This window comes from Halichoerus grypus, chromosome 7 (assembly GCF_964656455.1).
Source record: "Halichoerus grypus chromosome 7, mHalGry1.hap1.1, whole genome shotgun sequence".
NCBI classification, from domain to species: domain Eukaryota; kingdom Metazoa; phylum Chordata; class Mammalia; order Carnivora; family Phocidae; genus Halichoerus; species Halichoerus grypus.
Window position 1 is genome coordinate 98,021,001 of NC_135718.1, and position 25,797 is coordinate 98,046,797.

At 44.0% G+C, this 25,797-nt stretch overlaps 1 protein-coding gene across 1 annotated transcript in view; it reads left to right on the forward strand.

Annotated features, from left to right (window-relative positions):
- Positions 1 to 25,797, forward strand: part of MPZL1 (myelin protein zero like 1) — a 63,284-nt gene that overhangs the window by 28,300 nt on the left and 9,187 nt on the right. Inside the window, exons 2-5 of the mRNA XM_036076759.2 lie at positions 12,796 to 12,962; positions 17,730 to 17,943; positions 18,673 to 18,805; positions 21,555 to 21,657. Coding sequence (XP_035932652.1) covers positions 12,796 to 12,962; positions 17,730 to 17,943; positions 18,673 to 18,805; positions 21,555 to 21,657 — 617 coding nt within the window. The remainder of the gene's footprint in view (positions 1 to 12,795; positions 12,963 to 17,729; positions 17,944 to 18,672; positions 18,806 to 21,554; positions 21,658 to 25,797) is intronic.

The window sequence follows — 25,797 nt, forward strand, 5'->3', positions numbered from 1 at the left end:
TGGGACTCAGACATCAATATTTGCCTTTAATAGACTATTTTTCACAGCAAAATTGAGAGAACGGTTATATATCCATATGCCATATACCCATATTCTCCCAGGCATGCGTAGCCTCCCTCATTACCAACCTCCCCACCAGAGTGGTGCATTTGTTACAGTCGATGAACTTGCACTGATAGATCATGACCACCTGTATCCCGTGATTTACATTAGGGCTCACTCTAATGTTGTACATTCTGTGCGTATGCATCCATCATTACCATGCGGAGTATTTGAGTGGTTTCAGTAGGCATCAGTATTTCTTAAAGCTCTCTAGGTGATTCCAATGTGCAACCAAGGTCGAGAACCACTGTGCTGTATTGGAGTTCTGGGCCTTATTTATTATTGTGAGTTTTGAGTACTTCTTATCTGACTTGTATGTGAAAACTACCTCTGTCTTCTTTCCCCATGAGAACCCATATTTTATTTGAATAAAAGATTCAGTTAAAGCATGATAATCAGCATAGTGAAAAGAGCTGGGCTTTGGGGTCGGAATGTCCTAGATTCAACTTTTGGGTCCACATTTGCCGGATAAGTGATTCGGGCAAGTTTCTTAGCCTCTCTGAGCTTCTGTTCAGTAGATAACACCCAACAGTGTTGTGGAAAAATAAGAAATGTTCCCTAGTTCAGTAATGCTTTACCCATAATGACCACTCAGTAAGTGGTGGTTTTTCCATTGCACCCTTTTTGCCTTAATTTGGAGGTGAGGAATACCCTTCTTGTCATTGACCATAGGCATATTCTTTTCCAATCACATGGTCTGTTGTTGGCTCTAATATTTTGTATTGTTTTTTTCTGATTTGGATTAAATTGTGGTTCAAGTATCTTCTAACATACTGTAGACCTTCTGATAAGATTTGAGAGCTCAGAAAGATAGATTTAAGTACAGTGGTCTTTTGCTTGAATGAAATTTGTAAGCCATTTCAGCATGTGAGAAGTATAAACTATGTGAGAGTGTTATTTTTTAATCTATAAGATGTGCCCCACAGAGGTCTCAACATGTTCTTTACACTGAGCATTTTTAGTCCACTGGAATCTTTCAGAAGTAAAATGATCTGATTTTTTACTTTCATCTGTTTGCTAAGAACTGAGAAATGCTAGGACACCTGGTGTAGATGACATAGTTCAGGTTGGCTACAACCATGGCATTTGTGTTGACTGCTTGACCGTTTGCACATTTTGGCCTTATTAAAATTAATTAATTGATTAATTTTTATTTTTAAAAAGATTTTATTTATTTATTTGAGAGAGAGAGTGCACGAGAGGAGGTAGGGTCAAAGGAAGAAGCAGACTCCCAACTGAGTGGGGAGCCCGATGCAGGACTCGATCTTGGGACTCCAGGATCATGACCTGAGCCGAAGGCAGTCACCTAACCAACTGAGCCACCCAGGGGCCCCATTTTAGCCTGTGTAAAGTCTGCGCTAGCACCATGTGCATCGGGGGGGTCAGGCACCGTGCCTCTCTCACCACACTGTAGAAATTTGTTTGTCTCCATGAGACGGTCAGTCCATTAAGGGCAGAGGCTGAGTCCCAGTGTGGTTTGAAAGAATGAATTGTTGCTTGAAAAAAAGAAAAGCGGTAGCAGGAAAGAAAGATGAACAGTACATACATAGAGGAGGGCAAAGAAGAAATACCACGGCTTTAAGGAGTCAAATGATCAGTTAATGACTGGCCTGATTCAGGACCTTTTGAATGTCTCTCATTTGAGAAACAGAAAGACCTTTGTTGGTGCAAAAAAGGTTAAAGATAGAGATGTGGCCGGCTGGACGCTGATCGTGAGTGGAAGGAATTGACTCTGAGAGGAGTTTAGTAATGCTGTGTCTTAGTGGAAGTACACAGACTTCTCTTTTACTATTTTTTTTTTTTCAAGATAAAGGGTTTTTTTTTAGACTTCTCTTTTATTATTCTTTTTCAAGATAAAGGGTTTTTTTTTTTTTTAATTTTAATTCCAGTGTACTTAACATCCTGTGTTATATTAGTTTCAGGTGTACAATATAGTGATTCAACAATTCCATATATTACTCAGTGCTCATCATTGATAAGTGGACTCTTAATCCCCTTCACCTATTTCCTCCATCCCCTCACCCACCCCCCCCCTCTGGTGACCATCAGTTTGTTCTCTATAGTTAACAGTCTGTTTCTTGGTTTGTCTCTCTCTTTTTTTCCCCATCGTTAGTTTGTTTTGTTTCTTAAATTCCACATATGAGTGAAATCATAGGGTATTTGTCGAGAATTTCTCTCGCTGGCTTATTTCACTTAGCATTATACTCTCTAGATCTATTCATGTTGTTACAAATGGCAAGATTTCATTTTTTATGGCCAAATAATACTCCATTGTATTATATATACTACATCTTCTTTATCCATTCATCTATTGATGGATACTTAGGTTGCTTCCATAATTTGGTTATTGTAAATAAAGCTGCAGTAAACATAGGGGTGCATGTATCCCTTGGAATTGGTGTTTTTATATTTTTGGGGTAAATACCCAGTAATGGAGTTACTGGAATATATGGTAGTTTAATTTTTAATTTTTTTGAGGAACCTCCATACTGTTTTCCACAGTTTGCATTCCCACCAACAGTGCACAGGGCTTCCTATTTGTCTACATCCTCACCAACACTTGTTTCTTGTGTTTTTTATTTTAGCCGTTCTGACAGGTGTGAGGTGATATCTCATTGTAGTTTTGATTTGCGTTTACCTGATGATGAGTGATGTGGAGCATCTTTTCATGTGTCTGTTGGCCATCTGATGTCTTCTTTGAAGAGATGTCTGTTCATGTCTTCTGCCCATTTTTAATTGGATTGTTTTTGGGGTTTTTTGGTGTTGAGTTGTTACAGTTCTTTATATATTTTGGACACTAACCCTTTATCAGATATGTCATTTGCAAATGACAGTCAATAGGTTGTCTTTTCGTTTTGTTGGTTGTTTCCTTTGCTGTGCAAAAGCTTTTTATTTTGATGTACTTCCAATAGTTTATTTTGCTTTGTTCCCCTTGCCTCAGGAGACATATCTAGAAGAGTGTTGTTACAGCTGATGTCAGAGAAATTACTGCCTGGGTTCTCTTCTAGGATTTTTAGGGTTTCAGGTCTTATATTTAGGTCTTTAATCCATTTTGAGTTTATTTTTGGGTGTGGTATGAGAAAGTGGTCCAGTTTCATTCTTTTGCATGCCGCTTACCTAGTTTTCCCAACACTATTTGTTGAAGAGACTGTCTTTTTCCCCACTGCATATCCTTGCCTCCTTTGTTGCAGATTAACTGACCATGTGATTGTGGGGCTTTTTTCTGAGTTCTCTATTGTGTTCCATCGATCTGTGTGTCTTTTTATGTCACTACCATACTGGCTTGATCACTACAGCTTTGTAATAAATTGAAGTTTAGAAGTGTGATGCCTCCAGTTCTGTTTTTCTTTTTCAAGATTGTCTTATCTATTCTGGGTCTTAAAGTAGTACATGCACCTTTCTTATTGAACATTTCAAAAGATGAGTCTCCTTTGGGACTCTCTCATCTAGATTGGAAGAAGACTCTTGAAACCTATCTAAACTTCCTCCAAGATAGTTGTCAGCATCCTAACTAGGCCCTGAGTAATGTCTGCAAACAGTGTTTGGGGCATTATCCTAAGGGCATTTGTTGTGAAGCAAATATATTTTTTTATGGCTGAGCTTATCTGAGTTTAGTTGGTATGTTTTATTTTTCTTTCTTTCTTTCCTTCCTTCCTTTGTTCCAACTTTCAAACAAATGTTTGTTGAACACATTGACAAAAGGCATTTGTGAGGTAATGAGAATATGATGATGAACAAGGTGGACACAGTCCCTACTCTCTCCTGGTTACAGACAGCCGGTCATTCCAGCAGACTGTAAGGGGGGGCCTTCACAGGGCCAAGCTGGGCAGGGCAGGATGTGGGGGTGGGGGTGGGGGAAGCACAGGGTGGGGAGTTTGGGCAAAGGCCGTGAGGAAGTCACTTTTAGATTGAGGCCCGGAGCATAACTGCAGACAGAGTGTAGAGGAGTGTGTTCATGACAAGTGAAAAGCTTAATTAATTAATTTTTTTTTTTTTTTTTAAATTTATTTATTTGACAGAGAGAGAGATAGTGAGAGAGGGAACACAAGCCGGGGGAGTGGGAGAGGGAGAAGCAGGCTTCCCGCGGAGCAGGGAGCCCGATGCAGGCCTCGATCCCAGGACCCCAGGATCATGACCTGAGCCGAAGGCAGACGCTTAACGACTGAGCCACCCAGGCGCCCAATTAATTAATTTTTTTAAAGATTTTATTTATTTATTCATCAGAGACAGAGGCAGAGGGAGAAGCAGGCTCCCCACTGAGCAGGGAGCCCAGTGTGGGACTCAATCCCAGGACCCTGGGATCATGACCCGAGCCAAAGGCAGACCTCAACCATCTGAGCCACCCAGGCGCCCGCTTAATTTATTTTTTTAAAGATTTTGTTTATTTATTTGAGAGAGAGAGAGAGAGCATGCACAAGCAGGGGGAGGGGCAGAGGAAGAGGGAGAAGCAGACTCCCTGCTGAGCAGGGAGCCTGATGCAGGACTAGATCCCAGGACCCTGGGACCATGACTGAACCAAAGGCAGACGCTTAATGAACTGAGCCACCCAGGTGCCCCGAAAAGCTCCATTTATTAATATTTAGGGTTCATTGAATAGAGTTATGTTTTTAATAGTCTCACTTACTTTGTGCTATCCAGCTGAGAGAGGTCCAAAATAGAGAGCCTGGTTCATAGAAGAAAGGAGCCCACTTCGGCGGCAGAGTGGCCCTGTTCTGAGGATGGGAGGCCTCTGGCCCAGCATCTGTATGATTTCCACTGACACACATCATCCGTTGGCTGTACTTTATCCAGCCTGATTGTAGGAGTCACAGTTGATACTGTGAAGGAATCCTGTGCTGAATGCTTTCTCTGGAACATTCTGGAATTTAAAAAGCAAGTCTCATCAGCTTACTGATGTCTTCCTTTCTTTAAAAACACAATTTTTATTATGAAAAATAAAATATATACAAAGGAGTGTGTGTGTGTACAGTTTACAGAGCTAATGTTAAAACGAGCTCCCATGCCCTCACGACCTACCCTAGGAAATCAAATATTACCAATAGTCGGTGCCTTTTTCATCTTGCCCCCTCCACCCTCTTCCACTAACACCCACCATCTGAATCGTGTTCCGTGTTCTTTTGTTTTTCTCTTTTAGTATGTTTTAAAAGGTCATATTTAGGCTTGTGTTAGGAGATATTATGATACCAGATTAACACTGTGTACCAACAGCCAACAAGAGATAGGCTAGAAAGCTATTTAAATAAATTGCTTGATTGTACTCTTTTAGGCAGGAGAATATACTGATAACATCAAAGTGTTTCAAAAAAAATTTCAAAACAAAAGCCTTCTTTCAATTTCAAGGAAAAATGTAGGGGGGGTTGTTGAAAGGGTGAGGTTTTTACAAACCGGGGTGCTGCAGACGGGCCAGCAGTGATATGACAAGGAACTGCATCCATCGTTAAGTTTGGGGGCCCTGTCTAGGCCTTGGAAGTGTTTATTCATTCATAATAATGCTATTCCAGTGTATTTCAAATGATTCTATGGTATGAGAATTTGAATTTACTTGGCGTAAATTGGGCATGTTAATTAGGAGGCATTATTGACATTGCATTACTTCAGTAATTCAAAATACTGAAATAGGACATGTCGGGGTGCCAGCCTGGGTGGCTCAGTGGGTTAAGCGTCTGCCTTCAGCTCAGGTCATGATCCCTAGTTCCTGGGATCAAGCCCCACGTCGGGCTCCCTACTCGGTAGGGAGCCTGCTTCTCCCTCTCCCTCTTCCTGCCGCTCCCCCTGCTTGTGCTCTCTCTCTATCCCCCTCTGTCAAAAAAAAAAAAAATCTTAAAAAAAATAATTAAAAATAAAAGAAATCGATCATGTCGAGAAATAGACTCTTGGCCAAACTATTCTTGAATTTGCTTTTTTCTTTGTGGTTGCGATGGATGTTGTTTTGTTGCTTTGTTTTTTCCTAAGCTGTTGTGGCTCTCCATCCAAAAAAGAAGAATATCAAATTTTGGGTATCATATTTGATTACTGTAGAATGACCCCTGGTGAGTCGATTCTACAAACTTTTTGATTCCTCATCAAATGATTTTTCAGGCTTTTCATTTGAATTGATCTACAAGAAGGGTTATCCTCGTTCCATTTCTTGCCCTTTGAATGCGAGTGTAACTTAGCAGGATTCCTTCCTCCAGGAAGAAAGTAAGCTCAGCGCCCGTTAAACCATTTTGAAATTTACATGTGAGTTAATATATAATTCAGAATCCAAAGTCGGCAGGATATAAAAAACGTTTATATGTCACTTACTCTTTTTATTTCATTTCATTTCACTTCTGTGTTTTTATTCCTGAGGCAGTTGGTTTTTCCAGGATTCAACAGGAGACTTTTCCCCATCTGAATTTTGAATTAAAGCTTTAATAATTCTCACAGCAATATTTGCCACTAACCTAAATCTTAGGGCTAAAAGATCCCTACTTAATATCTCATTCAGACTGGGATTCCAGGCCCCAGTGGCGTGGAGCGATGGGGTTTACAACACCAGTTTCTCCACATCTCCGTGTACAATTGCGTTTTTAGCCGTTTTAGCTAACTCTCTTTCATGACTGTGAAGACAAGCCATCTGAATTCCACAATGATTTTACTATGTATTTCCATAATACTCCTAGTGACTGGGGGGTGGGGGTGGGGAGAGGCTGGACAGAGCAAACCATTCCGAGTTGTTTAAGAAACCAGTGAGCTCATCCCTGGCTGAGCCTCAGGGCATGCGGCGGGAGAGAAACCTGTCCTTTACCCACGCCGTGCCTGCCGTTGCCCACAGGGCGCAGCCCATTCCTGCTCATCGCAGGTGCTCAGAAGGGGCTGCGCTGTGCTTGGCCAACCGCGGGCCTCTAAGCAAGGGAGGCCACTGCGCAGCTGGGCAGAGCGCCGGCCTCGGCCCTCCCGACGGGGGCTTCCTCTGCCCTTGTCTCACGGCATCACAACTCCCCGGGATACCTCACATCTCTTTGTCCTTCGTGTTCTCTGTACTTGGGGGCACTCATCGCGGGCAGAGGAGCAACAAAGTGACCAGGGTGCGCTGCGGCGTGGCTGAGGGAGAAGACGGAGAGGCGAGGTCTGAGCGGAGGCTAGACGAGTTGGGCTCCTAGTTGGGCTAGAGTTGTGGGCCTGTGAGCCTGGTCCTGGCAAATGTGGAGAACCCTTGGAGTATTTTGAGCAGAGGAGTGATACGGTCTGATACGTATTTTAAAAAGATCTCTCTGGCCTCCCCATGGATTGGCTGCAGTTAAGTGGGTGAAGGTGGTAGCAGAGACACCAGTTTAGGCAGCCACTGAAATAGCCCAAGTGAAAGATGATATGGCTTGGACCAAGATGGCGGCATGGGGCAAGGCAGGGAGAGATCACTTTTGAGAGATGTTTCTAAGTAGACACAACATGTTTTGTGATAGCATGGAGGTGAGTCGTGAGAGAGAGAGGTGTCAGGAAGCCTCAGCCCCTGGAAGGCTGGTGCTGACATTTACTGAAATGGAAGAGGCCATGGACCGGTGGGTTTGAGAGTGGGAATCGGGAATTCAATTTGGACATATTAAATTTGAGATGCCAGTTAGATCCAAGTGAGGTTGTTCATAGACATTTGTGTGTGTGTGTGTACATACAGGGGTCATCAGCATTTAGGAGATAATTACAGCCTTAAAACTAGATGAGACCATCAAGAGAAGAGATAAGAGGTCTGCGGAAGGGTCTGGAACTCTCCAGCATATGGAGGTCAGGAGAACTAGAAAAGGAGCAGGCAATGAGATAAGAAGAGAACCAAAGAGTGATGTTTCAGAAGTCAAACTGAGAAAAAACAGTTGTTCCAAGTGGGGAGCGATCAACTGTGTCAGATGTTGAGGTTTGAGAATTGACTATTGATTTAGCCACATGGAGTCATTGGATTGTTTAACCAGAAGAGTTTTAGTGGAGTACTGGGAATAAAAGCCTCAGTTGGGTTTATATAAGAGAATATGGAAGGAGAGAAATTGGGCACAGTGAGCATGGACTATCCTTTCAAGATTTGTAAAATAGAAGAGGACAAAACAGCCATCGAGGTGGGGAGATGCAGGGTCAAGATTTTTTCCCTTAAAGCTGGGATATAAATATAAATATGGGCAGTTATGTGGCTGATGGCAGTAACTCAGGAGAGAGTAAAAAATTCCAGAGAAAGAGGGAGAATTGCTGGATTGACATCCTTAGTTAGGCAAGAGAAGATGAGGTCCTGTGCACAGTGGGGCGGCCCTGGAGAGGAGCGCAGATGTTTCCCTGTGGTGGCGGAAGGGAAGAGCTTGTGGGCGCAGCCGCGGGGAGTTGGGGAACCAGGGATGTTCTCTTCTGATTGCTTCTGTTTTCTCAGTGAAATAGGAAGCACAGTCTTGGGTGGAAAGTCGAGGTTCGAGAGGAAGGTATGAAATAGTCCTCTCAGAGAGTGGCAAGTAGATGGACTAGGGAAATGGGGAAGGATTGCTGGGCAGCATTAAGAGCCCCCTTTGAAGTTACTGGTCCTGAATTTCAGGTGAGACCAGTCAGTGGGATTGTGTGCTTTTCTCCATCTATAGTCCACTCCCTTGGTGGGGATGCAGAGGGGGTAGAGGATTGGGTTGAGGTCTGGCCAGGAGTGTGCACGGAGGGGAGAGAGTCAGGGGATGAGTCCGGTCATGCGCCGTGGAACCAGTCTGAGTAGGACAAAATGAAGACGTGCTGAGCATGAGAGACCGTAGAGACTGGAGGGTTGATGGATTTTAGGTTCTGCTGCGGCTGAAGGATCAACAAAGTCTCAGGGTATTGGGGGAAGTGCTCTGGAAAGACAGGAGGTGGAGTCAGGGAGTAGAGAAGCCTGAGATGTGGAGAGGGTGCTCGTATTAATAATAGCGTCTCAGGCCATGGTTCTCAACCATGGGCAGTTTGGCCCTGAGAAGATGTTTCGGTGTCTGGGGACATTTTTGGTTACCACAACTGGAAGGGGTCAGATACCACTGACCTCTAGTAGAGGCCAGGGACTGTGCTAAACATCCTGTCATGCATAAGTCAGCCCCTGAGCAGAGAACAGTGCCGCCCAGTTTTCAACAGTGCGGAGGTTGAGAAGCCCTGGCCTCGGGTAGGATGTGGGAATGGGTGGCTGGGATAGGCCTGAGGATGATATTATAGGAAAAGAGAAGATAAACAAAGAGACTAGGGCTTTGGAAGGTTCATTTTAAGACTAATGGGATCTCCCAAGAACTGGGACAAGAGTAGTGCTGGTGAGAAAGAGAGAGCCAGGGATGAGAAGATGTTAACTAGCTATGTATGGAGCCATTTTATTTTTTTTGGAACTGTTGATTGGCCAGAGTTGGAATTCATAATCCTGGCAATAAGAGCTGCATGTCCTAATTAGCCAAAGAGTGACTTTTTTTTTTTTAAGATTTTATTTATTTGACAGAGAGAGACGCAGCGAGAGAGGGAACACAAACGAGAGTGGGAGAGGGAGAAGCAGGCTTCCCGCGGAGCAGGGAGCCCGATGCGGGGCTCGATCCCAGGACACTGGGATCATGACCTGAGCCAAAGGCAGATGATTAATGACTGAGCCACCCAGGCGCCCCCCCCCCCTTTTTTTTAAGTCACTTGTTCATTAACCAGCTCTCATATAATTGAGTCTGTCTCAGATAGATTGTCTAAAAGCCATTTAGGGATTTGGTTAGTCTTTATGGTCAAAATTCAGTGACTGTAAACTTGGACACTTGGCCTAGTTCCGTCTTTAAATAACCTCTCAGGTGTCAGATTTTGCAAGCCAGCCTTGAGGCAGGGATCTGGTTTAAGAAAACCCTTGAGGAGACTTTTATTTATTGACTTTGTAGGCTGGCTTCCCTTGCAGTGCTCACCACCGTGGAGAAAACTAGTCAAAATGACACGGAGTAAATAAGGATTAAAAACCAGTGCTACTTCCTGGAATAAGCTGGTCAGATCGCCTGTTCTTCTGCTTTGTCCCTCATTTTGAACTCAGATGCCTTGGGGCTGCTTTTCTGCCTACCCACAATGGCAAGGAACGTCTTTTGTTTGCTTCTTGTTTGAAAGAAGGGCTTGTTTTGAGGTTTGGACCACAAATAATAATCCATTGTTCTCTATAATAATAATCCACCCTCTTTAGCAGAAAAAATCTGCTTGTTGCAGTGTGGCTATCAGTTTATTTAAAAGAATAGCCAAAAGTGCCCATTGTGTCCTGAGAATAAACATTTGGAAGATGGTTGGGAGGACTGGGGGAGTACTCTTGTTCTCCTTGGCCTAGAGTCATGGTTAAGATCTCAGGAAGAAAAAATTCTGAATATGATCATCAGTCCTGGGTGACAGACAGTACCCTTCCTTATTCTGCTCATCTGTTACATTCTAGGAATAATTGGGACACTGCAGACATGGATTCTTTCCAAACTATGCCTTTAAAAAAATATCTTAGGGGCACCTGGGTAGCTCAGTCGTTAAGCGTCTGCCTTGGCTCAGGTCATGATCCCAGGGTCCTGGGATCAAGCCCCACATCGGGCTCCCTGCTCCGCGCGAAGCCTGCTTCTCCCTCTCCCACTCCTCCTGCTTGTGTTCCCTCTCTCGCTGTGTCTCTGTCAAATAAATAAAATCTTAAAATAAATAAATAAATAAAAAATAAAAAAATATCTTATTTGGAAGATAATCTTTTCTACGTTAGCTTTAATTGGTTTCATTTTTAGGCTAAATAATTTTTTTTCTAACCTTCATTTAATCCATGAAAGTGTCTTTTTTGAGTGAAGATTATTTTATTTTAGCAGCAATCCTTAAAATTCTTACAGTTGGCTCTGCTTACAGATTTGAAAAAAGGAGCTATTTTTATATTATAAGTGATAGACATTTTAATGACTATTTCTGGGCTTAGGCTAACTGAATAAACTCAATGGGTGAAGTGAAAATGTGACCCAGCGTGGTCAGCTAGTTCTTGAATACATATGTATCAAGCACGCTGAAATGTAACAGTAGATACCATTTCATTAAGGAAAGCAAAATATGTTGTGCATGTTTTTTGCCTTAAATCCCATATAGGAAAAGGGTCAGTTAAACAATAAACATGGCTTTTTTTTTTAAGATTTTATTTATTTTTGGGGCGCCTGGGTGGCTCAGTCGGTTAAGCGTCTGCCTTCGGCTCGGGTCATGATCCCGGGGTCCTGGGATCGAGCCCCACATCGGGCTCCCTGCTCCGCGGGAGGCCTGCTTCTCCCTCTCCCACTCCCCCTGCTTGTGTTCCCTCTCTCACTGTCTCTCTCTCTCAAATAAATAAGTGAAATCTTTAAAAAAAAAAAATATTTTATTTATTTTTGCCCGAGAGAGAGTGCAAGCGTGTGCGCGCGTGCACACAAGTGGGGGGCGGGGTGCAGGGAGGGGCCAAGGGAAAAGCAGACTCCCCACTGAGCAGGGAGCCCGACTGGACTGGCTTCATCAACTGAGCTACCCAGGCGCCCTTGGCTTTTTTCTTTTTCTTTTCTTTTTAAGATTTATTTATTTAGAGCGGGGTGGGGGGCAGAGGGAGAGGGAAAAAAATCTCAAGCAGACTCCCCACTGATCGCAAGACCCCGACATCATGACCTGAGCTGAACTCCAGAGTCCAATGCTTAATGACTGAGCCACCCAGACGCCCCTAAATACAGCTTTAAGTGAAGCGATACCTTACCTAGAATAGCTTTAATTGCAATAAATATGGAAGATGAGAAAAGTTCAGTGTGCTAGCAGTTGAAATTTAACAGGTAAATAGAACTATTTAAAGAAGTGAAAAAAAATAGGCCCTCTGCATTATTAAAAATAGACCATCAGGGAAGCAACCAAGATGTCCTCCGAGAGGTGGATATCCATAAAATGGACATTATTCAACAGTAAAAAGAAATGAACTGTCTTGCTATAAAACGACATGGAGGAAACTTAAATAAATATTGCTAAGTGATAGCAGCTAATCTGAAAAGGCTACATTTGGTGTATGGTTCCAACTATATAGTGGTCTGGAAAAGGCGAACATAAAGAAACAGTACAAAGATCAGTGGTTGCCAGGGATTGAGGGGGAGGGTGGAGAGGAGTGAATAGGTGGAGCACAGGGGATGTTTAGAACAGTGAAATGATTCTGTATTTTACTATAATAGTGGATACACTGTCAAAACCTGTGAAATGTGTAACAGAGTGAGCCCTAATGTGAGTGATGGGCTTTCGTTAACAATAATGTAACGATATTGATTCATCAATTGCAACACGTACTACACTAACAAAAGATGTTACTAATAGGGGAAACTTGGTGGGGGCGGGGAGTGAGGGAATAGATGGGAACCCTCTGCTTCCTGCTCAGTGTTTCTGTCACCCTAAAACTACTCTAAGAAATAAAATCTGTTAATTTAAAAGAAAACAAACATTAGGTATAGCTGAACTAGTGAAAATATCTTCCTACTGAAAAACAAAAACAGAATCCCAGACGGTCAGCAGTTTATCCTGCTTGCTGGAAGTACCTGGCTGTGGACTCTTCGGCCAGAAATGTGTAGTACACAATGGTACACAATGGTACACAATGGTACACAATGGTACACAATGGCGACAGATATACTGTATATATCAAATAACTTTCTCATTATCTTTGTTGTCTTCTCTAATAGATATGCACTGTGGTATTTATGCTAAATCCTACTCAAGCTTTCCTTGTTCTTCTCTCTCCAGTGACCACTGATGCATCAGCCTTGGAGGTATATACACCAAAAGAAATCTTCGTGGCAAATGGGACACAAGGGAAGCTGACATGCAAGTTCAAGTCCACTAACACCACCGGCACGTTGACCTCAGTCTCCTGGAGCTTCCAGCCAGAGGGGACCGACACCACTGTGTCGGTAAGAATGCTCACTTCCTCCTGCTGAGCCTTCCTCCTGGGTTCTTCACTGCTGTGGTATAATGAATATCCATTCTTCTGATGGTTCACTTCCCAAATGAGTGTGTTGACACGTAGATTCCAGGGCCCTTCTCTAGCTTCAAACTCTCCAGGAAGAAAATAAGTTCAGCATCCCTTAAATGCAGTTATTTCCTTGGCTTTACATGGATGGCACTCTCCTCTTTCCAGCCCCCTGTTCTTCTCCATCAAATCCCCTTATGGAATTTCTCTTCCACGGAGTAGCTTCTAGTTGACCTGGCTGACTATTCACGGTTTATCCTCCACATTTCAGCTTTCATTTGTCCCATTTTTATTTGTATTTCTTTGAAGTATTCCTATTTTATACACACACACACTCCTTTCTGATTTAAGTATGAAGTTTTTTGATTTGTAGTCCATCTGATTCAGCAGTAGTCCTGGAAACTTACTGTGCAGGGGCTATGTAGGGTCCTCAGAACGGTGTGTCCTCCCCTGGGAACAATTAGGGGTAGGAATGGTATGTGGGGGACTTCAGACTAAGGTGAGGGGCAGAACAAAGACGAGCCCCAGAGAGCTGACAGGAAGATTAGTCAGTCAGTAGCTGAGTGCTAGCTGAGCAGTGGGGTGCTTCCACGTGGACTGACCATCCTGATTCTTTTTTTTTTTTTAACTTACTTTTAAAAGATTTTGTTTATTTATTAGAGAGAGAACATGCAAGAGAGCACAAGCAGGGGGAGGAGCAGAGGGAGAGGGAGAAACAGGTTCCCCGTGGAGCAGGGAGCCCGACGCGGGGCTCGATCCCAGGACCCTGGGATCATGACCCCAGCTGAAGGCAGACACTTAATGACTGAGCCACCCAGGCGCCCCAACCATCCTGATTCTTGTCTGGAAGATGGGGATGAGCAGACCTCCCCCTGGGGCTGCTATGAGGGTCACGGAGGATTGTTCAAGTGCTCAGGACCACGTCTGGCTCCTGCAGTGCTAACTTGCACAGTTTATCCTGTTTCTGTTGTTCCATCTGCACGTGGACGTGCTTTAGCAGGGTCTCACATTTCAGGGTGTCGGTCCGCGTCAGGGACAGAGTCTGCCACTTCTCTTTGAGATAAATTCTTCTGCATGATGACGAGTTACATTGTTAAGCATCGTCTGGTTGCTGAGCCCCCCACATGCCTCTGTCACATCGCCTCCTCACCCTCACGAGGAACAAGTGTTTTCCCCACTACAGATTTGGGGGGCATGGGAAACTGCTCAGAGGGTCATGACCTACCCAAGGTCACACCATACAAGCTGGAATTGTTCAAACCCTGTTTTGTTTCCCTCCAGTTGCTGTTATTTCCCTTATATATCCTTTCTATCTCAGATGGAAAAATTTGTTAATAATATTTACTGTCTCTAGGCTTTAGGGATAGCTTAAAGCAGTGTTTCTCAGTCTTTTTATTCATTATCACCTTCCTAAGGAATCTTTTTGAAACATGCTTTCCAAATTTCTGTCCCCCTTCTATGAAATTTTAAGACCACAGATATACTGTTACATCTTCATTTGTGCTTTATTTTGTAAAAAGAGTAAGATTTTTTTAAATCCTTCTTTACCCTTAGAGCCAATATTTGCCCCCACTGTGAGAGATGTCACCCCTGTTGAGAATGCATGGTCTAGAAACTCTAGAAGCTGCTGTTTGTTCATCTGTGGAAGTTTTGAGTGTCTTTTTTTGCTGAGAGTCTTTGTGCTAAGAATTTCCCCTTGATGCCTTTGCTGAAAGAACAGAGTGACTACCTGTCCATTATTTCTACATCATGAGTTCCTGAGGGTCTCCTTTGGGAGAACTTGGGGTGTGTATAGAGATGACTGTAGCCCCTGGAATAAAACCATTTTTATGTTGAGCCTAAGTGGCTTCATTTTCATATGCGATGTCATCAAAGCTACATATTTTCTGTTGAAATAAGTCTCCAAAAGAAAATCTCTGTTGCACTGGGTTGGAATATATATACCTGACTTCCAAAGTCTTTTTTTTTTTTTTTAAGATTTTAAGTCAGGTATATATATTTATTTGAGAGAGAGAGTGAGAAACAGCGTGAGAGGGGAGAGGGTCAGAGGGAGAAGCAGGCTCCCCACTGAGCAGGGAGCCCAATGTGGGACCTGATCCCAGGACTCCGGGATCATGACCTGAGCCGAAGGCAGTTGCTTAACCAACTGAGCCACCCAGGCGCCCCCTGACTTCCAAATTCTTAAGTGGACCTGTGTCCCCCAGGATGTGCATAAAAAAGGAAGATGCCCTGCGTGTTATGCCTGAGAAGGAAGGAAGGCTGGGATCAAGTCCAGGAGTGTAGATTTAGATGACTTACTCACTGGGTACAGCTGGGTGTGATTCTGTATAAGGTAGCACAGGAGTGAGTGAGAGCAGGAATCATGCAAATGTCATGGGGAAACAGTCTGCTGCTTCATGTGGACGTGGCCCCGGTGCAGAACCTGCTTCCTATAGACGCAAAATCAAGCGCACATAAGTTTACTCAAGAGAGTCCAAACCGGGGCGCCTGAGTGGCTCAGTCGTTAAGCGTCTGCCTTCGGCTCAGGTCATGATCCCAGGGTCCTGGGATCGAGCCCCGCACCGGGCTCCCTGCTCCGCGGGAAGCCTACTTCTCCCTCTCCCACTCCCCCCTGCTTGTGTTCCCTCTCACGCTGTGTCTCTCTGTCAAATAAATAAATAAATAAAATCTTTAAAAAGAGAGAGAGAGAGTCCAAACCTGTGAAGGTTTCCCAACTGAAGTCTTCGGTAAGAGTGGATGTGAGGGGCATTGTTTAGTCTATAGGAAATAAAACATCACCAGGAAGACACCCAGTGGTAATAACTCTCTCTCAAATAGTTGGCTCCATTTATGCTCAAAACATTCTTTTTTTTTTTTTTTTCAAAACATTCTTGTCAAGTGGGTTGAGGCAAGTCTATAAGACTTAATATAAAGAACATGCTGTATTTTTCATGAGCATATTAGGCTAATCAATTTATACTTACATACCAACCTGATTACAGGTAATTCCAGAATGCTTAGCTATTGATATAAGATCTTTTAACTCGAAAGTATCAGAATATATTTAATAAGATGAGCTGGATGCTTTGGTTTTTACAGATTTCCAGGAAAATTCAAGCCTGACATACCATAGATGGCTTTTCTGGTCTGTGGAATCAGGGTCCCCATGTCTAAACTGGAACTCATCTTCTCTCCCCTTTGTTTACCTTCTTTGCTAGTTCTTTTGGGTAGTTGTGTTTGTCTAAGGACCCAATTTTTAAATCTTGAATCTTGTGGGGGTTTTTTGGTCCTATCCTTCCCTATCTGCTCCCACTTCTTTTCCACCCCAGGAAATAAGAATGCTTGCTGTTCTTAACAAGCATATAAGTTATATTAAGCACAGGGTATATGCTTGATAAATGGTAATAATAATAATATAATTATTACTATTAATATTTTCCAGTGATCATTTAGGCATCATGGAGGGTGGATTAGAGAAGGTTGAGAGCAGTTAAGAGGCCACAGTCCAAGATGATGAGAGCACGAAATGATGTATTATCAGTGGAACTTCAATAGAGAGAAGAGAAAAACTAAGAGGTAGAATTGACAGGATTAGTAGGTTAACTGGATGGGAAGGAAGGTAGAGGAATCAAGGATTACTCCAGGATTTATAGTTTGGGAGACTGCAGTCATCCACCAGTTGAGATGGGACACACAGATGGAAGGTGAAGGTGACAAACTTGGAGGTGGGGCAGCTGGGTTGTAAAGTGAGTAGGCAGCTGGGTGAGGATTCAGAGCTCAGGGGAACACCACAGGTGGAGAGAGGGGTTGGGGAGTTACCAAAATATCAATGTCCTTAAATTACACAGAGGATTTACTGTGCTCAGAGGGTTCTAAAAATGTTCTGTTTGAGTTACCACGGAGCTTGTGTTTGACTAATGCTGATTTCTTCCCCTGGCCCACTATCATCGCACCTGTGAATAAGAAGAAAGGCATCAAGCCCCCTGCAGAGCTGCTGGGATTGAAGCCAAGTATCAGGATAGATGCCCCACCCATTAGACCATACCTAGCTTCCAAGGTGCTGGGCTTGACAAGATTTCTTTGAGAAATGAGTTCCTTTGCTAAAAGCAGGTGTGAGGAAAGTTAGCTGAAGGCGGAATCTTCAAAGAGAAGCGAGGACATTGGGGTGTCTGGGCTTCCTCTCACACACCCGTAACATTTTCCTAGGAAACCAATACATAAGAGGGAGAAGCCCATCAGATTAACTAACTGATCTGTGAACTTTAGGCTTTGCTTACTTCAGGTCTTTGTAGAACTAAATGGTAAACTTCGTGAATTCAGACCGAAACATTTGGATTTACAGGCTCAGTCATGGTGTGGTCACTGGCTCTGAAGGGTCAGATGGTCCTGACTTTGACTTTGGATCCACCCCGTTATCACTGTGACGTTGAGCAAATGGCTTCCTTCAGTCTCCTTTTCCTTATGTATGAAAAATGGGGAGTAATCACTTCATCAGTGGCATATTGAGAGGATTTGAGATGATACACGAGTTTATTTCTTCAACTGAAATAGGGTCGAACCCTGTGATTTCTAAACTCTGGTCTGGCTTCTATTCCATAGCTCACTTGTCATATGAAGTTGTATTTCTCTGTGAAGTCTTTTGAAAAGAACCTTCCACAGCATGCCTGTTACAGAGTTTAGAGTGCCTGCCACTGAGAAGAGCTCATGTGTTCTTTTTTTCTAACTGCAGTTTTTCCACTACTCCCAAGGGCAAGCGTATCCTGGGAATTACCCACCATTTAAGGACAGAATCAGCTGGGCTGGAGACCTCGACAAGAAAGATGCGTCAATCAACATAGAAAACATGCAGTTTATACACAATGGCACCTATATTTGTGATGTCAAAAACCCTCCTGACATTGTTGCCCAGCCAGGACACATTAGGCTCTATGTCGTAGAGAAAGGTACTTCCTTGAGTATTTTGGCAGTGGTGACACAGTCCCTTTTATCTCAGCTTTAGGTGGAGAGCAGGACTTACATTTCCGGGTGTGCTGGGAAGGAGTGTGTTTGTACTGCAGTTGAGTCCCCTGCCCCCGTGGACCTGTGGCTCGCTCACACGAGCACGTTCAGGGCGCCCCTGCTTCTCCAGCTGGACTAGCCAGGTTCTTCATCCGTGTCCCTGGAGCCCGCTGATCCAAATTCAGCAGTGTGCATTCTTTAGTATTAATTAGGAGTCAGACCAAATTCACGGTGGTTGGGTGGGGTGGGCAGTGGGAAAGAAGATTAATACTGCTTCCATATTCCCCGAGAGAAAGTTTTCACATCTGCAGAAGCAGGACAGTTTTTTTCTTCCCTTTTTTGGAAAGTAAGCAGGAAATGCAGGTTCTGGTGTCTCCTTTTGAGACAAAGTCTGCTTTGTTGGAGAGCCAATTGAGGTAAATTCACACCCCTGGAATTTCTCTGACCTTAGAGCATTGAGAGGGAGGGATTGTGTGCATAGAAATGCTTCGCTCTGTAGCTCATTCTTCATCCGTTAATATTTGTATTTCATCATTTAGACACTAGGAATTTGTAATGTGGACAATAAAAGAGGAAGTGGAAACTGCTAAAGCACTTTATTATTAATTTAATAAAATCCCACTTCTTCTCTTGGTAGGAAAGTACCTTAAAACGATTTTGTTCTTTCTCTCTAGAGATCTTGCCCGTGTTTCCAGTTTGGGTGGTGGTGGGTATAGTTACTGCTGTGGTCCTAGGTCTCACTCTGCTCATCAGCATGATCCTGGCTGTCCTCTATAGAAGGAGAAACTCTAAACCGGATTATACTGGGTAAGAAACAGTGCTTGGGGGGGGGGAAGTGGGGGAGAAAATGGGAGGAAAGGAATAAAAAAACTGGTGTATTTTTTGTGGAAAAAGAAGGGTGAAGTATGAGCTACTTTTCGCTTTCACATCGGAATCGGGGAGTGTGTCCTTGGGGGGCAGCAGAGAGCGGTGGCCTGTGGGTAAGCGTGGACTGTGGCACTCTGCTTGCTCCAGAGTGCCTGTCTGGGGTTTGGTGCCATGGACGGACCACAGTTAGGACCACGAAGCCACAGACGTCCCTTTCCCACTATCTGTGGTTTGAATCTCTTGGTAGTAATCGCACAAGGTTCTTCTTTTCAGTTGGGTGAATATAAAGCGCTAGTCCCAAAGCCTGGTGCTAATAAACAACTCCAGCAGATGTGATGATGAGGGCTTTTCCCTTCTGTTGTTTTGTAAGCAGTTTTATTGCTTTGATCATTCTCGAATGCATGGCTGGACTCCTCCAAACTGGGATAACAAGAGTTGAACACCACAGTGTACCAGCAATAAAGAGAAGTAGATTTTCTTTCTGTTTATGGCTTCTCAAAGAGAGCACCTCGGAGCAGAGGGTGCGTGTCTAACTGAAGGACCTTCTCTCTCCCCCGCTGCAGCTGGACAGCTAGCCCATGTAAGCTCTGTAGGACTCCCGGGGTAAGACCGAGCGGAGGCCGCATTCGGGCTGCAGCACGAGCCAGGCCCCCTGTGCACGGGCTCGCCGTCAGCAGCCTGAAGGGAGTGTGCTCTGAGAAATTGCATGCCCTGGACCCCTGTGCTGCTGGGCGGTGGGAGCCCTGGCCCCCCCCGTGCTGCTGGGCGGTGGGAGCCCTGGACCCCCGTGCTGCTGGGCGGTGGGAGCCCTGGCCCCCCCCGTGCTGCTGGGCGGTGGGAGCCCTGGCCCCCCCCGTGCTGCTGGGCGGTGGGAGCCCTGGACCCCCGTGCTGCTGGGCGGTGGGAGCCCTGGACCCCCGTGCTGCTGGGCGGTGGGAGCCCGGGCCCCCCGTGCTGCTGGGCGGTGGGAGCCCTGGACCCCCGTGCTGCTGGGCGGTGGGAGCCCTGGACCCCCGTGCTGCTGGGCGGTGGGAGCCCGGGCCCCCCGTGCTGCTGGGCGGTGGGAGCCCGGGCCCCCCGTGCTGCTGGGCGGTGGGACCCCGGGTCCCCCTGTGCTGCTGGGCGGTGGGAGCCCTGGCCCCCGTGCTGCTCCGGTCTTTAGGAGTGCCGTGTTCTAACACGTTTGAGTGTTCAAATTCAGATCTTGTTTGCTTGGAATGCTTCTGTCCTGCTGACTCTGTCTTCCCCTTTGCATGGTGAGTGCTTTACGATGAACTGTAACTGGAGCGTTGGTTTTCAACATGAGACTAATCCAGGGTGGTGACCCGCCAGGGTCCGTAGTTCTTGCTTTGGGGGTCAGAAGGGGGCAGAAAAGTGTGCCTTGGAATCCTGCATGGCATCATGACTGCTGCTTCTCTTCTTACTGTGGTTTTTTTTCCCCCTCCCCTGCTTTTTCTACCTTGGTGTGCCGGGATCAGATCCTGCTTATCTTCCACTTCTTAAGGAAGGCTGACATAGAGGACACACTGGGACTGTAACAGGGCTGGGGTCCTCTTCCACTCCCACTAGACACATGGTAACTAATCCCATTGCTGTTAACATTGATGTGTATGTATTCAGCCCATCCTCCTTGTCGACAACTAACCAGCTAGCTCTGAGCTAACCCAACAGTTATTATAGTTTGTCCATAAATACGTCCTGTGTTTGCATTGGCAACTTGTTGAGCATACCATCCCAGGGAAATTGGGTTGTCAGGTTCCCTGGAGGTTTTATGATCATCTGAATATATATGTTCTTCACGTAGAGTGGCTTTGTGTGTGTGTGTGTGTTTTAGTGTTCTTGTGTTCTTTCATATGTGAATTATGTTATTGGTGGTTGAGACCCTCTTTGTGTTACTCAGACCATTTTGGTTTGGGATACAGAGCTCATAGAGCTTCCTGTTTCAGAGAAGACACAGTTCACAGAACACACAGTTTGCTTTGTTCTTAGTGACCACACTTGAATGTGGACCTCCCCAAACCTCTAAGATTTTCTTTAAAAATGCATCATAAAGGATTTAAGCTCTGACAAGTACCATTAGAGAATCCCCAAAGAGTTACCTCCTGGCATTCACTTTCCTTCTTTATTTATGAGATAATGCTTGTTGTGAAAGATGCCCAGAGCCCTGACAAAGTTCAGCGTTTGTGATGTGACATTCCACAGTTTCTTATCATTCGTCACTTCCTGGGCTTTCTTTGGTTGGGTTGTAGTATCAGTGGGGAAACTGAATATGGGGAGCTAAGGAATGGAAGGGATGCGATGAGCCAAGGCGACAAGCCTGGATGTGGATCTGTAATTTTTGAAATACATTCAGCAGAGGTTTGCCTTGGATTGATATTATGAAGGCTTAGCTTCTTTAAGCATTAATCCCAGAGGAGGAGTGGTAGCAGGGGGAAAACACAAAGCAGCAAACCAAGGTTGCACTACATTGGTTTCTATCCACACACAGTAGGTTCATTGACTTGAAAGAAATAGTGTCAGGGATGAAAAATAGCCTCAAGATCTGTGACCATTTTGATACTCATTGTTCTGTTGTGTTTTGTTTTATCTGCTTCTTCATCTTGTCATCACTTCCATATCTGTATTTTTTTTCCATTAATTTTATTTTATTTTTTTTTTACATTTGTTCTCCAAACTGCCAACTCATCAGCTGCAGTACATCAGAGAGTGTGTCACCAGTTAAGCAGGCCCCACGGAAGTCCCCCTCCGACACAGAGGGTCTAGTAAAGAGCCTGCCTTCTGGATCCCACCAGGTAACGGCTGATTGCAGTTCTGCCCACTGTTCTGTACTCTGTAGTTTGGTGCTCTGTCACTTTCCTGATGCAGGAAACAATACTGAGCCATGAGACAGGAAAGAGAGCGAGAGAGGAAGAGGGGGAATAAGAGCTGGCTTAGGAGGGCCACAAGAAAATATGTGGAGAAGAATCCGACCCGAGTAAAGGTTTCCACCAAAGCACCGCTAACGGATTGTTTACTAATAATGCCGCTCCTCTCGGCCAAATGAAATTAGGAAATGGCCTTGTCTGATGTAATTCCTTAATTGCTTAAGGAAATAAATCTAGGGAACTAGATTATGTTGTTTTTTTTTTTTAAAGATTTTATTTATTTATTTGAGAGAGACAGAATGAGAGACAGAGAGCATGAGAGGGAGGAGGGTCAGAGGGAGAAGCAGACTCCCCGCCGAGCAGGGAGCCCGATGCGGGACTCGATCCCAGAACTCCAGGATCATGACCTGAGCCGAAGGCAGTCGCTTAACCAACTGAGCCACCCAGGCACCCCTAGATTATGTTTTGAGGTGCTCTGTAAGACAAGGAATTGGCAGGAAAAAGTTGATATTCTTGGTATTGAAAATAAAGTAGAAAAAATATTTTGTATGAGTTCTTTAGAAGAATTTGAAAGTAAACACGTATCCGAATAATTGGTAGGCTTGATGAATGAGGAAGGGCATTGATTTCTACTTCTCATAGAAAGTACAGAAGAGAAATAACTTTTATTTGGAACTCAGCATAGGATCTAGCATCGTGGTTAATACTGTGTTTCCGCTGTGTTGTTGGAACTCTAATTGTGGCATGGCAGAAATTCCAGAGCTTAGTACCGACTCTGTCCTTCTGGGGTAGAAAGCATTCTAAGGAATTTGGCCAATGACAGCTTTTCCCTGAGGTGTTTTGGAGCTCACATAGATTTAAAAGGAAGAAAGAAAAGAATAACAGTGACCTGTGGAAGTGGTACTCAGGGCCTTATTCCACAGCTGTTAATATGGAGTGAGGATGTGGAGGCATTGTGATATAAAATCACTAAAAGCACACACCCAGCAAATCGCAGAATTGGGTCTAGAACTCAAGTTCTAGCACATTCTCTGTCCTGTCATAGCATCAGGGCTCATAACTAATTCCTAGTCCTCATGACTAATTCCTAGTCTATCTGTCTCTCTCAGATAACATAGTGTATCTCAGATACCTCAGTTCACTAATTCGGGTTGCAAATGGGAATAGGGTTATAAATAAAGGCTTGAGAGTTAGGCATAACGTGAATCTGAAGAAGGCTTGGAAAGTTTTTCTTCTGCTTTGAAGCGCTATGGGAGTTGCTCACCTGTTGAAAACAGATAAGGAGGGGGATAAAAAGATAGAATGGTTTTTGGACACTGGAAAATGAAACAGCACAGTGTGGTACTGTGATCCCTGAGAGAAAGGACACAAATAAGAGGAGCCCTGTGACTGTCTGAGCTTACTGCCTTGAGGCAGTTTCCAGACTGCAGTGCTGGGAGGGGCAGCACAGACGGAGCTCAGTTGTCCCACTGAATTGAGGGGCAGAAGTCAGTGTTTGGGGAGATCAAGGTGTCTAGGATTTATGAGGCAAAGTACCAGAGAAGAAGAAACTACACAGAAAAAAAGAGATGTGCAGTGATGGGGCTCCCTTGAGCCTTTTCTGAGTAGAGATTTTTGCACGCATGGGAGAAAACACCCTCCAACCAGAGAAAGAATCACCTGAAAAGCAGTAGGTTATATGATACCAGTCAGGGCTGGGAATTGTTTGTGTTCCTAAAGGCCAGAGTACATAGACCTCGTGATACACAGAGTATTGGTTGCAGTCCTGAGAATGGTCATGCCTCAGTAGTAGGGCTAATTAGCACCAGGATATGGACACCGTGGACCCACCATAACAAAGCTTAAAAGGAGGCCTTTAAAGAATCAGACTAAACTGAAAGCATTTTAGCTGCATGCCAGAACAAAATCCAACACTCTTTATAAGAATACAACAAAATCCAGCACCCAACAATGTAAAGTTTACAATGTCTAGCACCAATCAAAAATTACCACACATACAGAAAAGCAGGAAAATAATAACAAAACCAGGAGAAAAGTCAATCAATAGAAACCCAGAAATGACAGACAATGGACATAGAACCAGGACTTTTAAACAAGTATGAAAACTTTTTAAGTTACCTTAAAGGGAACCTTGACATAATGAGACACATATAAAAAAGACCAGAATGCGGGGGGTGGTGGTGGACAACATTGGATGGCATAATCCACAGAAGAAAATATCAGTAAGCTCAAAGACACAGCAATAGAAACTACCCAAAATGAAGCACGAAGAGAAGGGCAGACTAGAGAAGATGGGCAATATCTGATTAGAGTCGGAAAAGGGAAGGAAAAGAAGGGAGTAAGAAAAAAAAATTAAAGAAATAAGAGCCAAACGCTTTACATTCTTTTAACTATTTCTTCTGGTATTTATCTTCATGTTTCTAAACAACTTTATTATATTACTACTTCTAGATACTTCAGTTTTAGATATTATCTACCAACTCCATAGTATGGAAAATGAGAATATACGTTTCTTTTTCTTCCAGCCTTTCTTCCCAACACACATTCTGTACACATACATACACACAGGCCTCTTCCCAATGTGCTTATGTCACTGGATTTAGGTATATTTCAAAGTTGTGTGTAGCTTTTTTTTTCCCACCATTGTACCACATATATTTGTTTCCTTTTGTAATTTTTTGTTTTTCATGGAGCCAACATTTGCCTTGTTTTTTTATTACATAGTACTTATTTGTTTATTTAAAAGATTTTATTTATTTATTTGAGAGAGAGAGAGCACGGACAGGGGGAGAGGCAGAGGGAGAGGGAGAAGCAGGCTCCCCACTGAGCAGGGAGCTCAATGCGGGGCTCAGTCCCAAGACCTGATCATGACCTGAGCCGAAGGCAGACGCTTTGATTGAGCCACCCAGGTGCCCCTTTTTTAATAATTTTCAAAAAGCTATTTCTTACTCTCTAATTATAATATCCTGTACTTGTTTTCATGAATGTGTTTTTCTTCTCGCTGAGCATATAATTTTTTCTTAGGTTTTATGTGATTTTTTTATTTAATGTTTTCTTCTGTCACTTGATTTTGCTGTTTCTTTTCAATTACCTTTTTCTCTTATAATGACCCTTGATATGTAAGGTACTCAAATCTGCTCAGAAGCTCTTTGTGCACAGATAGAGCTTCCTGGGTAGTGGGCTTCACAGTTGGTATGAAGTGCTGGCTGTCTTCCATTGGGGGACCTCTAAGTATCAGTTGCTGAGAGTCTTTTTTTCTTGGGTTCGTCACTTTGTCCAGAAAGAAACCCCTGCTTGGGAGCTGAGCAGAGGAAGGAGAGCTGAAGGCTCACTGTTCTAGAAGCAGACTTGCCCACCCCGTTTGGAGTGCCGACACCTTCCCCTGCCATGCCTGCTATCCCTGAGTCAGTGATGGCTCACTTGCTGCGAGTGAACCCCCAGGGTTCTGCCCAGGCCGAACTCAATGGCATTTTCTAGAGGTTGGTGAGAAGTAATCCAGCCATTGTGTTGATCTGTATTGGCATTTTTCAGCATCCGCAAGATAACACGAGATTAGCTTTGGGAGTAAAATTGTGGCGTTCCTCACAGTTGGTTCCTGGGTGATTTCCTTTTTGCTCAGGGCAGACCCCTGAAGGCCTCTTCCGTCTCCATCAGGTTGTAAATCAGGGTTTCTGTTCGGGTGGCATGTACCTGAGTACTTTTGTCTGACTCAGTTACTCTTATCAAGTCATACAGTACCTTTTATTTTACAGTTGTACTTGTTAAAACTCGTTTCTGCCTTACCTGTTTCTGGAACTTACAAATCCTTTGCCAGTTAACGCAAGGCTTAGAAGTAGATCATGTGATTTCCTAGCAGACTTCTCTTCTCGCTTTTGTTTTATTTGGCTTTGCATTTAGTGGCCATGTCAACTTAAAACACGGACTGCTCTCCTAAGGTTAAAACATTCGCTTCATTCACACCATAAAATTCCCAAACGCTGTAGAGCATGAGCAGGTGATCCTAGTGTGTGCTTTTTTTTTTTCTTAAAGATTTATTTATTCATTTTAGAGAGAGAGAGTGAGCAGGGG